The sequence below is a fragment of the Rhincodon typus genome, chromosome 23 (genome assembly GCF_021869965.1).
Source record: "Rhincodon typus isolate 14 chromosome 23, sRhiTyp1.1, whole genome shotgun sequence".
NCBI classification, from domain to species: domain Eukaryota; kingdom Metazoa; phylum Chordata; class Chondrichthyes; order Orectolobiformes; family Rhincodontidae; genus Rhincodon; species Rhincodon typus.
In genome coordinates, this window is record NC_063354.1 from 16,571,749 (window position 1) to 16,586,309 (window position 14,561).

A 14,561-nucleotide genomic window follows, 5' to 3' on the forward strand; every position below is an offset into this window, starting at 1 on the left:
CTATTGATAGGTGCATTAGTCAAAGTGTGGTACATAAGTAACCTATTGAAATGTGAAGCAGTCACAATTTGCCCAAGTTAGGCTTGTTAATATTGGATTTAGTATGTGAAACCACCCCCAAATGGAGTTTTTACAAACTTGTTTGGTATTTATGTAACATTTGCAATGTTTACATACTATTTTATCAAAATTGTACAGAAATGCCAAATTTTACAGAATTGCTTCAATTGTTTGGAGTCTGGGCCTAGTGTAAAAGACTGTTTTGATTGAATGGCACAGGTACAATACCTTATCACCTGTCAGATCCTAACCTATAGAAGTAAACCAATATTCTGAAATATTATATAGTATGACTATAAAGTTACTAAATGTTATTTGTGTTCATTGGCCACTTAATGAAAGGTATTGGCTTCAGCTAGACATCAGTAAAGCATGGTTTACAAAGCTTGGTGTAGCTTGTGGATCACACCTCCGTACAAGCACCCTTAAAATAATATTGAGGAATGAGGGCTATTTTAAAAATGAACCTAGGAGCTCTTTTTTTAATACAATTTATAGCTGAAGAATTTTTCTTGGTATTGAAGCAGTTGGTAGTACTCTATGGCTGAAATAATCCTGCTGTTTGTTTAAAATATTAATGATATGATTCCTAAATTTGTAATGCAATCTATGAATAATTTTTTTTGAAAATGTTGGTTTTCACTTTATAAACCAACAATTGTAACATGTCAAAATACATTCATTTGCAGTATAGATCATGGATAAACTTACTTGCTTTTTAAACAGTGAACTTTTATAATTTGTCCTATTTGAATTCAGGGTTTAGAATTCACTAATTTATCTGCAAACCTCTTTTCTGTTGGTCAGTAATTTCTAACAGAAGCCTTATTAAATTTATCATACATTGCAAAGTGCAAAAGTTCTCTTTTTTTTAATACTTTTTACAAGTTAGTATTAATAATTGCCATACTTGTGTAGCAATGAATTACTAAAAGACCTGAATTTTATAAATTTACAAATTTTGTTAAAATGTTCTTTATGCTATGTTTAATATTGATATCTTTACAGACTTTATAATACATAATATTTGATTCATGTCACTGTGGCAGGTACAGATCTATGCAGTCAGTTCCACCTAGATTGTGTCTTTGTTAAAATAGCCATAACTGAGTTGAAATAGAAATTCAAAATATGAAGTTAAAACAGGAAATTAAAGGAACTCCACACATCTGCAGTCAACATTTTAAATTGATAGTCTTTCTGATGAAAAGTCATCAATCCAAAATATTTCACTACTTTTCTCACCACAGTAACTGCTCTGTATTTCCAGAATGTTTTTATTTTTAATTCAGAAATCCAACATGGGCAGTAGGTGTGCTTTTGTATCAGAATTCGGAGCTAGCTGAACCATTATGGTTGTCAGCTGTATGATGAGAAGCAAAGAGAAAACTTGATTTTAGTGGGCATCAGAGCTTAAATTAACTTCCTTAAATGTTCCATTTTTTGTGGGGAGGGGTGGTGGGAAGAAATCTTTTTGGAATTAAGTTAACTTTTTGTTAAGACAATACACAAACTAAAGACAGTTCATTCTTGGTCTTGTTGAACTTTGCAACTGCTTCCAAGCCTTGATCAACTTAAAGGTAACTCGATATTTACATAATTTTATTAAACATTTTATTCGTTAAAAATGCAATATATTCTAATTAGTGCCCTAAGAGACTGTCTACAGTGAAGAGAATAGTTTTAGAATGTCTGGATCCTGGAGGAAATCTTTGTACTTCCTATTTTGAAGTATTTTGTTGCGGCACAGTCCATAGCCCTTATTACAATGTACTGTGAAGTCTTAGGCGGTTGAAACTAGAGTAACTGTACCATACAGTCTGAGAGGTTATCAAACTGCATTTTATGATATCATGCTAAAATTTACTGTGCCTACTGTGCAGCAATTTTAAATTATTTTTAGTCAACCTGTTTGGTTGACATCTCGGGCAGGTTGGACTTGAACCTGCTGACAACAATACAAGAGCCTTAATTATCCACTAATTATTACAGATATGTAGAAGGAGACAGTAGTGTTTCATCTGTCTCTGATCTTCAGACATTACAAAATAACCACATATAACAGCCCTTAAATTGAACAGATAACAAGTATTAAAATAATGAATTTGCTGTAGCTTTTCTGAAGAATCTAGTGTTACATATGATCTGTCATAATCTACTTTCCTTATTTCACCTTTTGAAGGCTTCTATTGGATCATTTTCTCTGATTTACTCCCAGTGACCACTTTTTGTTTGTGAACCTGGAAAAAAAAGTACACAGTGCAGTGCCATTACACTTGAGCTGGATACTCTTCTCACGGCCTTGCGTACGCTTACACCAGTGCTCCAAGTTTACATTGGGGTACTGAAGGGTTGGGATCCAACCCAGCTGTATTTATCATGGTGTTTCCCTACTTTCTGTAGGATGCCGTGTTCAGTTATTGCATCTTTCATTAAGATTGCCTGCTCAGGACTGCTAACTGCAGAAAAACAACTTCTCATGCTGGTACTATCCATTATTGAGGCCAGCAACAATAAATTAAGTGTTAAAATATTTGCTGTCCTCAGTAAGCAAGTATCATTTTGTTCATTCTGAGAGACATTGTATAGCAAGGTACTTAATGTTTTTTAACTTTTTTCTGATCTTCACTGATTCAAGACATTTGAAGATGAACTTGTCGTAAGTTTGTGAAAGATTTTCATTCTAAATAGAATTAATAATTTGTATACTAAAGTAAGTTTTATCTCCTAAGGGCCAGTTTAGTATCATGTGCAGTTCATTTCATTGCGTTGCTGCATCATGCTGTCGTGTTAAACCATGTGAGAACAGCAAAAGATTCCTCCAACTCTGCACAAATCATTTGGGTGGCAGTTCAGTTTTAGACAAAAAAGTTCCTTCGTTTTTGTAATGTGATCCAAATTACTACAAGTTGTTCTGGTAAAGCCAATATCATAGCAGTAACTGGTGCCAGTTAGTAATTGCTTAATATATTAAATGGAATCATGACACTCAAATTTCTTCCCCTTTTTTCTCTCTGCAAACCTACAAGTGCTTCAACTAATGACATGTAATTTAATGCAGAAGTGGAAAATCTTCCTGGTGGAATTTTGAGTTTCACATCCAACATATTTTGCTTGCTTGTTTGTTCTGCAAGCAGTCTGCCAGAAATTGAGGATTAAGGCCAGTCACCACTTGCATACCAATTTGCATCTTTTATTGTCTATTGTTTTTCACACAAGTCCACCATTTTCTTCAGTGAAGCCACTGAATTCATTCCTGCATCCTCACTTTGCAGAATAGATGTTTAGTTCCACATTCTTATGAAACTGTGTAGCAGATGTTTCACTTGTTTTGAAAGTAAGAGTATTTAGCTTGTTTAATTTGCTATACATTTAAACATTTCATAGTCCCCTCTGGTCACAACAATCCTTTTGAGCCCTTTGAATATTTCAAACATTTCTATAGGTTGCCTTTGAATTGTTATTACTATTTTCTTTTATGACTTTCAAGATGACTTTAGTTTTATTGGGTAACTTAATGATGGTCTCAAGTCACTTGGAATGTATCTTTTGGCATATGTTTGATCAAAAAATTCTGTAAACACTTATGTTTCTGTTTCTCCAAGGGCTTTTACGTGTTCTGTTATTAATTCACTTCATGCAACTTGTACTCATCAATTTCAAAATATTCTTTTCCTCTGATGTCATAATGTTCGGTACTTAATTTGTCTCTATACCCCCTTAAATTGGATCATCATAAATTCACTTGTATATCCTGTCCTTTTTTCTTGCTATACATCCCTCAAACAATATTTTACCATCTTTGCCTTTCATGTACCTTGCCATCACACATCTGGTCAGACCATTTCTCTTTAGTCTGTTGACATGCTTTTTTTTCTCAGTTTCATCATACTCTGGTATGTTTATTTTCTTTCCCCTTTCTATCTCAATTCTATTTCTGTTCTTTTGCTCATCTCATCTGTCACCCTCTCCTAGTGTCTTTTTCTTTGGTATTTTAGCAATGTTTTCTTTATGCTAATGCTTTTCCATTTGATTTCTATTTCTTGTTCTGAGACCTCTGTTCTGGTTCTGCGCAGGTACTGATGGTCAACAAGTGAATGTCATTAATTTTTTTGCCAAATTTAGACTTGTCTAGACTGTTGAACCTAATTTCCACATTTCTATGTGGACTAGTTTCACTGTCATTTTATACAAATCAAAAGAACTTCAGGGAGTGTTCTTTGTTATTTGGCTTATTTGTATGGATCCCTGTTGTGTTTGCATGCAATGTTTAATGAAATGCACTTTTCCTAAACTTAAGTTGAAAGAGGTTAGAAAACTATTTTTTCATCTTAATATACCAATATGTTACTATGTGTATATATAAACCACAGCAATCTTAAACAAAATCGAATTATGATTAGAATTATTATCAGAAGGTTGATATGGTTTTCTAGAAATAAAAACAAAATACTGGAAATATTTGGCAGGCCAGATATTATCTGTGGAGCAAGAAACAGTTAATGTTGCAGGTCAGTGCCCTTAAGTTCTGTATGACTGCCAACTATTTCCAGCATCTTCTGCTTTTATTTCTGATTGCCAGCATCTGCAGTATTTTGTTTTTGTCCTATATACCAGGACTGGGTTCAACTAACGAGAACAGTTGCTTGCTATATAATGTAATGCCTTTTTCTTTTTGCATTATTTAAAATTGAACTTTTTATTTTCTATCTTTTGTGATGCAGTGCCAATATATTCCGAAGTATTGCAAAGTAATGTTTCCATTTTAATAAGCTAGCAATAGCAAATGGACCTGTTGGGAAGTTGTGTATACACAAACTGATATCTACCAGCCAGTAATGAAATGCCTCAGAAATACTATAGGTTAATAATAACCCCTTTAGCAATGTTGTATTTATACAGCACAGGTTCTATCAGTGAAAATTTATTGAATGAAACAATGAACACATTGTGGTATCTGACTACTGTAATATAGTTAAATTACAATTCTATTTTCAAGTTACTTTTGTCAAGGGCTATATCTTAGATTTTAATTCATCTATAGAGATGCTGTATTGGGTCATTTGGGCTATATTAATACAAATATTAACATAGAAATGTTGCACCTTGGCAAGGACAAAACAAACTGACGACTTGGAAGTTTTATTTCATAAATCACAACACCTGAACAGAAAATGATATCGGTTGCTAACTCTGCATGTAGAATCCTATTGTGCATTATAAAAGCAGGTGTATCTAAAAGTACACGTTGTCACAAAAATAATTTTCCCCTCCTAGTGTATATGAAGTACAACAGAATATTGAGCTATAAAAGTATCTGTTTACCGTACCCTGATATAACAAATCAATTATTGTATGAGTTCATACATTATAATCTTTCTCTGGAGTGTAATTCTGATCTACAAGTGGCAGCACATGAATATGCTTGTAAATGTTGGTTTGCAAATTAGTGTATAAATTGGAGCTATGAAGTTATGGAAACTTGGGCACTGCTCAACTTTTGCCTTGTTTTCTTCAGTTCAGTGGGATGGGATTCTGTTCATCTGCAGGATTTTTTTCACTCTTTTTTTCAGATATTTCTCTCCTGAGAGTTTTGACTTTTGCTGAGGTACTATTTTGCAGATGCCAGTAGCCCTCCAGCACCATGCCTTAATCGTTCTTCTTGTGTAAGCATAAATGTCTTGCAGTCTATTCTGTGGATGCACCATGGCCAAACTAGACGCCTTTTGCAGATGTGGTTCCAGAGTTGTGATCACTTCGTTTGTAAAATTCACACAATAGGTAATGGAATGGTCAGGGAAATCTTAACCTATTTAATTAACATTCTCATCTTTTTTTTCTGCACTGAGCTTGGTGAGAAGAATTTAAAAGATTAAAAAAACTGCAAAAAAAATCATGATACATAAAGTGCTTGGTGTTTACCCTCTGACTTTGACTTTGCTTTTCCAATCACCAACCTCAACTCCTCTACAGACACAAGCTGGTTATGTTTCTTTTAAATTAAGATACTGCAAATACCCAGCAGGTCAAACAGCATATTTGAAAACAGGAACAGTTAATATTTTAAGGTCAGTGATCTTCTGTTTGAAACTTCTGAGAAGTTGTCATCAAGCTGAACTTTCACTGTGCTGTCTGTGTTTGCTGCCCGACTCGGTGTTTTGAGTATTTGTGTTTTTATTTCAAGTTTCCAGAGTCGTCATATTTTGTTTTGATCTTCTAAGTGCTGGATGCCTCATTTTTTGTTTAGTGGCTGTTTTCATCTGTTAATTTGAATAGGTTCATCAACCATGACCACATCACACATCTAAAACCCATTCTTGTCATTACCTGATATGCAATTTTCACCTACAGTTACACATTCATCAATTGTAAATTTCGTGGAAATTTTATTTTTCCTTTCTTTTAACGCAATTATAATGTTCCCCAGCTGAGATCAAATACCTTGACACGAAATGGGAATGAAACGTCTAGATCGTTTTAATATCTGATTTGGTGCTACATCAGAAGGATGTGAAAAGGGAAGCTCCTCTAGTCTTAGATTGTTTGGATTTGGCAATATACAAGCAAAGTGTCATGCCCCTTTTTGTGGTCCCAAAAACTACTTGATTCTAAATATTTTACTTTAAGGTAACAACATTTAAAATAGCTAGGAATAAAAACAAACATCTACATTAACAGGAATGATGAGGTAATCTAAGTTTCAACTGAATTTTTTTATTTTAGCCCTTTAAAAGAACATTTACTTGGCTACAGCCATCTTTTTCATGTTCTTCATTCCCATATTTGGCAATTTTCCTCAATTATGAAAATATTTGTATTCTTTATTTCTAATTCTTATTGTCATCCATTAGTATCTCTAATACGTCACTAATGCAGTATTCAATTAAAATTTGTTATAAGTTAGTTTGATTTACGTATGATACATGATAACTAAGATCAAGTGATTTACACTATATTTTTCACTTGACGTTGCAATGTTCTATCAGCCGTGGTGCATCTTGACAGATACCGCAAGAAGAATTCATGGGCTTTCTGTATATTTTGATGTGTGCCAACATGGTCATACTGCTTGTATATAAAATTTAAAATAAATTTTAAATTAAAATTTATTAAATTTTTAAAAGCATGCACATTTTTTAACAGCCACGTACAATGTACTCCATTAACCTAGTTAAATCCTTGTCTATCCCTTAATTTCAGTGGCATTACTTGAAAATATTTTGAGCAACAGCATTGAATTTGTGGAAAATCAGCTCAGCACAAATTAATTCAACAGTCATGGTTTCAAAGCAGCAAAACTGGTTAAATAGTGCTTTAGCTAAAAGTATCATTTTTAACTGTTCATTTAAAAAGATAGTATAATTGTGTAGGAAAATTGTGGGTTTTTTAATGTATCTTCATGAATTTGGGGAAATGGACTGAATCCTTTACATCATTTGCCTTCACTTTGTTGTATATTTTCTTTTGTTCAGAAATTGCAGTAAATTATTCAGATTGGAAAGCTGAAAGTAACTTCTTGTTTTGGTTTAATGCTTTAGTTACTAATAGTGATGCTGTTCCTATTATACTGTTTTTGTATATTGCTCTGTACATAAATGCAGAACATTTGTCTTTGCAGCCAATAATGCCTTGTATAAATTTACTGACGTGTATTAAACACATTTACAACTTCTAATTGTCTTTTGTAACTTTGTATGGATGAATGTTGGATGCATTTCACTGCATAAATCTAGGTAGATTACATTGGCTGCATGTGTCAACATGGAGAAGGTGGGGGGGGATCCTTCATGTATTGGTTGATCATTGTTTCCACTGGAAACAACGTTGCATTCGAACCAAGACCATCTGTTCTAATTCTGATTGAACTTTTCCTTTGACATGAATTGGAAATTTTTGTAGATTGCTAACTAAGAGAGTCACGATAATTAGGAGTTAAGGCCCTTAGTTAACTTCTCATACATCCAGAATACCACTTGACATCCAACAGCTTTGCCATCGTTAAATTCGCTGCATTAATATTTTGGCACGACCATTGATCATAAACTTGATTGTATCAGTGACAAGTCGCTTCAAGAGTGGCTCACAGGCAAGAGCTTTTTCACAGGTCACTCAATGCCTGACTCACCAAAGCCTTTTAATTTTCCACAAGGTACAAGTAAGAGTCTGATGGAATATTCTACAACACTCAGCTTGATACCATCCTGGGTGAAGCAGTCTGCTTGATTCGTACCCCATCCATCATCTTAAATGTTCACTCACTCCACCATCAAGTCAAACATGACTGTGTGGTGTTTTATCATCTACAATTCAGTAATGTACCAACATTTTATGTGACCTCCCAAAAGCTGCAACATCCACTATATAGAAAGACGAGTAGCAGACATTTTGGAACACTGACCAATCTTCCATTTTCTCGGGCAATTTCCCATCAAATTCTACATTCTATATTTCCATTCCTTCCTTGTTTCCATATTAACATTCAGAAACTTGATACCTAACAGCACTGAGAATTTTCACACTGACTACAATGGTTGAAGTGGCTTACCACTGCCTTATCAAGGGCAGTAAGGCTGGACAGTTATTGCTGGCAATGGCAGTGATGCGCATATTTGGTGAATGAATTTATAAACTAATTTGAGATGTTATCTGGCAGGGCATCATTTAAAAATGTAGCCAAATTATGTTGAATTTCTAAATCTGGCACTGGTAAATTAGGAACAGTTGTATAGTACAGGTTGAATTTATTCAGTAGTGTTATGATTCCAGCAGATGTTGTTACTGGTCAATTCAGATCTTTGACAAAAATCTGACTTGACAGATTTTTAAGAAAATTTATCAAGTGGTCTTTCACAAATATAACCTCTCAATGCTGTAGATTTAATAAAATGTCTCTTATGCAAAAGAAAGGAGGATATAATTTTAAAGATTGTGAAACAGTGAACATCAAACATCCCGTCTGTCCCAACAGCATTCCTTTAAAGTACCCAAACACTAGAGAGAATTCCCTTCTGTATCACATCTATAGGTTTGACTTAACTGTTTTCAATTCTTAGGCTTAAGAGTTTTATAGTGTCTTTGTTGAGTAGTCACACAACTGAGCTTAAACTTTTTCAATTTCGAATAATCTCTTTGGCTTTGTTTGGCTAGAATCCCAATGGGCCAAGGAGTGGCAGATGGAGTTCAATGTAGACAAATGTAAGATGTTGCATTTTGGAAAGGGGTGTCAGGGCAGGACTTTTACATTTAATGGTAGGGCCCTGGGAAATGTTGAACAAAGAGACCTAGGGCTGCAGGTGTATATTTCCTTGAAGGAGGAGTTACAGGTAGACAGGTGATGAAGAAAATGTGTGGCACGTTTGTCTTCATTGGTCAGTGCATCGAGTATAGGAGTTGGGATGTCATGTGGCTGTACAGGACATTGGTTAGGCTATTTTTAGAATACCGTGTTCAATTCTGGTCTCCCTACTTTAGGAAGGCTGTTGTGAAACTTGAAAGGGTTCAACGAACATTTACCAGGATGTCGCCAGGGCTGGAGTATTTGAGCTGTAGGGAGAGGCTGAATAGGCTGGGGCTTTTTTCCCTGGAGCATCGGAGGCTGAGGTTTATAAAATCATGAGGGACACGGATGGGGTGAACAGCCAAGATCTTTTTCCCAGGATAGGGGAATCCAAAATGAGAGGGCATAGGTTTAAGGTGAGAGGGGAAAGATTTAAAAGGGTTCTAAGGGGCAACTTTTTCATGCAGGTGGTGATGTGTGAATGGAATGAGCTGCCAGATGAAGTGGAGGCCAGTACAATTATAAAATTTAAAAGGCATCTGGATGGGTACATGAATAGGGAAGCGTTTAAAGCAATATGGGCCAAATGCTGGCAAGTGAGACTAGATCAGTTTACGATACCTGGTTGGCATGGATGAGTTGGACCAAAGGGTCTGTTTCCATGCTGTATAACTCTCTCTATGACTTATGGCCTGGAAATTTCAAACTGAAAACCTTATACTGAGGTAACCTACTTCCTAATTTTTATGAACTAGCCCCTTTCTCTGGGAGAAACCATTTCATGCATCTAACTTCAGCCAGGATTTCAGTGAACTGAAAACAAAAGGTTTTTGAGCTAGGGGGTTCTGAGGAACATCACTCGACCCAAAACATTAACTCTGATTTCTCTCCTCAGATTTTGCCAGACCTGCTGAGGTTTTCCAGCAATTTGTTTTTGTTTCAGTCTCTACTCGTCAATTGAGTGACTAGTTTGCTAAATTGTCTATCAGCCCAATGGGCTGAATGGCCTAATTCTACTCCTATATCTTGAGGTCTACCTAGCTCTCATTAAGAGAAAGTGTTTACCAAGCCTGTTGAGAAATGTTGACTTCCTTGGACAAGCACACATAGGAGAGCAAAGAAAAGGAAGAGTTTGCAAGCTGTGATAAGATCCCAAGGTTTTTTGTACTGGGAAGAATATGCCTATAATATTCCTTCAGCCTCCACATACTGAAAAGTGATTCACTGCTCTCAAGGATTATTTTTATGACAATCTGCAGCTGTAAAACCTATAAAATGTGTCAATGATCTTTGAATAGAATAAGTGCAATCAATATGAGATTCTCCTACCAAGTATTCACAAGCAAAGACATCAGCATCATGCCCTCCCAGAGAGAATATGAGCAAAACTGTGGCAAATACTCTTGCAATAACATAAAATTGATCTGTTTGCCCAGCATGTAATATTCAATTATGCAATATTATTTATTATAGATGTACTCTGTTCCCATATGAAATGTCTGAACGTTCATTTTTACTGAAGTGCAGGATCTTAATAGGAAGAATTAAAAGCATACTAATCGTGCTGCAGGAACCTTTTTTTTGCAACCCATAATGTTTTTCTGAAGTCGACAAATCATTTAAGTACGTTAGTTTTTTGCATGATTAATAAATATCCTTTGTGCTGTTTTTAGTGAGATACAAATTAATTTGGTTTTTATATTTGGACCCATTGACAGAAAAAAGTGTCAAAACGATATTACACTGTACAGCATGAAGTGAAATAGGAAACTTGGTAAAAGATCAAGGGGTAGCATTGTTAATCAAAGATGGCATTGAGGCAATAGTTAGAGATGACTGTGGTTCAAGACGTCCGGATATAAAATCAAGTTAGGTGAAGATGAGGAATAGCAGAGGAAATAAGTCACTAGTAGTGGTCTAAAATAACCTCTTTACAGTAACCACAATGTGGGAACCAAGTATACAAGAAATATTTTGTGCTTGGTTAAAGAAATGGCAAATATATGTGACTTTCATGTACATATAAACTGGGAAAAACCAAGTGCCAGCAATAGCCTGTATAGGAGTTCATTCAATGGTTGAGTTTCTTAAAGCAGCATGCTTTGGAACTGACCAGGGAGCAGGTCATCTTAGACTTGGTATTGTGCAATGTGACAACATTAATCAATTGCATCAGATATAAGACACTCCTAGGTGGCAGCAGCCACTTTATGAATTTTACATTCTGTTTGAAAGTGAGAAGATGGGATCCATGACTGGTATTTTAAACCCAAGTAAGGTCATCTGTTTGAGACTGAAATCTCAGCTAGCTGCTGTGAATCGGCACTCGAGGCTGAGGCATAGATCAATACAGAGACAGTGGAAAACATTTAAGGAGGTGTTTTCAGAAAAACCCTCTATCTGAGGTGAACTAAAATCAGGAAAAGCATATAACTGTGCAAAGTTGAATAATAAATGAGATGATTAATCATAATATAAAGAATAGCAGAGAATGACTAAAATGTTAGTCAGGAGGAAGAAATCAACAAATGCAAAAATAGTAGGTGTTTCTACCATATTTTAAAATATATTTGAAAAGGAAAAGACTAAGTAAATTGTGTTGGCCCTCTAGTAGATGATAAGGAAATGGTAGGTGAAGTTACTAGATTCTTCTTTGCTGTAAAGAATATGAAATCATTTCAGTAATAGTTGTGAATCAGGAAATGGAAGGTATAGTTGAAAGTAGCAAAATTATAATTGTGAGGGAGGTGGTTGTAAGCAAACTGCTGTAGCTGTAGCTGGAGCTGACCAGGTCAGATAGACTTCACATTGTGGCCTTAAAAAAGGTTGCTATCAAATAGATATGTTAATGAATTGGTGTTAATATTTCAAAATTCCCTAGGTTCAGGAAAGGTTTTATCAATCTGGAAAGTAACAAATATTCAAGAAAGCAGTAAGTCAGAAAACAAGAAACTCTTAGCCAGTTAGTTTGATTCCACAGGTTCTCCATGATACACCTCAATCATTGAAAAGATTATAGCATTCTTAGAAAAACTGAAGGTAATTGGGAAGAGTTAGCATGGTATTGTCTATGTGAAATTGTGTTTAACCAACTTATTAGAGTTCATTGAAGGAATAATGTGCTATGGATAAAAGGTAAATGTGTTTTACTTAGATTTCCAGAAAACCTTTGAAGAAGTGTCACATTAAATCTTATTGCAGAAAACTGAAAGCTCAGTGTGGGGGTAACACATTAACACGAACAGAAGATTGGCTGGCAGGAAACAAAGTATGCACAAATTTCTCATTGATTGGCAGATGTGTGATGATTGGAGTCCAGGGGCCTCAACATTTTGGAATTTACATCAATGACTTAGATGAAGAGCGCAATGATGCGGTAACTAAATTCATAGACAACACCAAGATGGGTAGGACAGGATGTAAAGGAGACATACGGAAGTTTCAGAGATAGTTTGACTGAGTGGGCAAAAATCTGGCTGATGGGTTGTAATATGGGAAAATAGGAAGTTGTTTACTTTAGCAGAATTTTTTTTTAAAAAAAGCTGAGTATGACTTAAAAGGAGCACAGAGAAATTTAGATTTTCTGGTGCATGAGTCACAGAAAGGTAGTATCCAGGTGCAGCACATTATCGAGGGCTAATGCAATTGCTATCCTTTTATTACAAGAGGAATGGAACACAAAAGTAAGGATGTTATGTTTCAGTTATACAGGACATTAGTGAGACCACATCTCAAATACTGTATATGATTTTGGTCACCCTACTTATGGAAGAATGTAAATAGATTGGTAAAGGTTCAGAGGAGGTTTACCAGATTATTAGCTGGAATGAGCATGTTTGTCTTTTATGGATTGGTTGGACAGGCTGGCTTGTTTCCACTGGAGTTTAGAAGACTGATAAGTGAATGTCCCACTCACTGAAAAACTGGTTGAAAGTTGATATAGAGCAAGTGTAAGTCCGGAAATGTGAGGTGCATGTAACAAGGGCAATACAGTAATTATGGGGGACTTCAATCCACATATAGACTAGGTAAACACAATTAGCACTTGCTGTGATTGATGAATTCCTGGAATATATACATAATTTCCTAGAGCAGTACATTGAAGATTCAATTAGAAAATGCACCATTTTAATCTAATATAGTGCAACGATAAAAGGCTAATTAAAATTTTGTTGTAAAGGAACCTCGAAGAGTAAACAGAATATGATTGAATCTTAAGTCTGAAAGTGATTTAGTTCACTCAAACTAGAATCTTAAAGCTTTAAAAAAAAGCAAACTACAAAGATATAATGGCCGAATAGACTGTGATTGCTTAGAAAACTATATTAAAAAGGTATGGCAGTGGACTAGAGATAACAAGGTGTAGAGCTGGATGAATACAACAGGCCAAGCAGCATCAGAGGTGCAGGAAAGCTGATGTTTCGGGTCTAGACCCTTCTTCAGAAATCCAGCAGTGGACTAGCTAGCTTTTAGGAAATCGTACATGGTTTCCATCAAATTTATGTTCCTTTGAGGGGGTCAGTTTAGCTCAGTTGGATGGACAATTGGTTTGCAAAGCAGTGTGATGCTGACAGTGTGGGTTCAATTCCCATACTGGCTGAGGTTACCATGAAGCTCAGTTGTTGAGTATATTCAAGACAGAGAATGTTAGTAAAGATATCAAGGGATAGCTGGGGATAATGTGGAGAAAATGGCACTGACATCGTAATTGTCTGGGTGAATGGAGGAGTCAGTTCTAGAAGTCATATGGCCTGCTCATGATCTCATTTCCTATGTTACAAAGCACTCTTTGTTCAAGGAAGCAAGAATTGGTGTAATGAATTGCATCGATGTGTATAAAATATATTAGATACCAATGAGGTTAATACAGACTCTTAAGTAGCCACAAATCATCACACCATTTTCTCTCTCTGTCTCTGTTTTAGGTATTAAGCCTTAAAAGGGTTTTAGCGATTATGCTTGACAGGGTACCTCAGTAGTTTGCCATTGCCTTCTGCATATAGCTGACCAGAGGCTGCCTACTCTACTGGCTGTCATGAGGTGTAGTGAAAGGATTTGCAGATCAATAATCAACTTGTTTACTTATGTTATGAATGCACCCAGAGTGGGACTTAAATCTGGAGCAGGAATGCTTTCTTGCAGTGCCATGACCTCCCATTATCATCTACGCACGTCTATTTTAAAAGTAGGGTTTAAAATATTTTGTGGAGGTAGCAGTTAAAGA

The 14,561-nt window shown here is 35.5% G+C and overlaps 1 protein-coding gene across 1 annotated transcript in view; it reads right to left on the reverse strand.

Annotated features, from left to right (window-relative positions):
- The window catches only part of LOC109936832 (arylsulfatase G), a 66,059-nt gene extending 59,218 nt beyond the window's left edge, over positions 1 to 6,841 (reverse strand). The window contains exon 1 of the mRNA XM_048611104.1: positions 6,804 to 6,841. Coding sequence (XP_048467061.1) covers positions 6,804 to 6,841 — 38 coding nt within the window. The remainder of the gene's footprint in view (positions 1 to 6,803) is intronic.
- Positions 6,842 to 14,561: the final 7,720 nt, after the last annotated feature.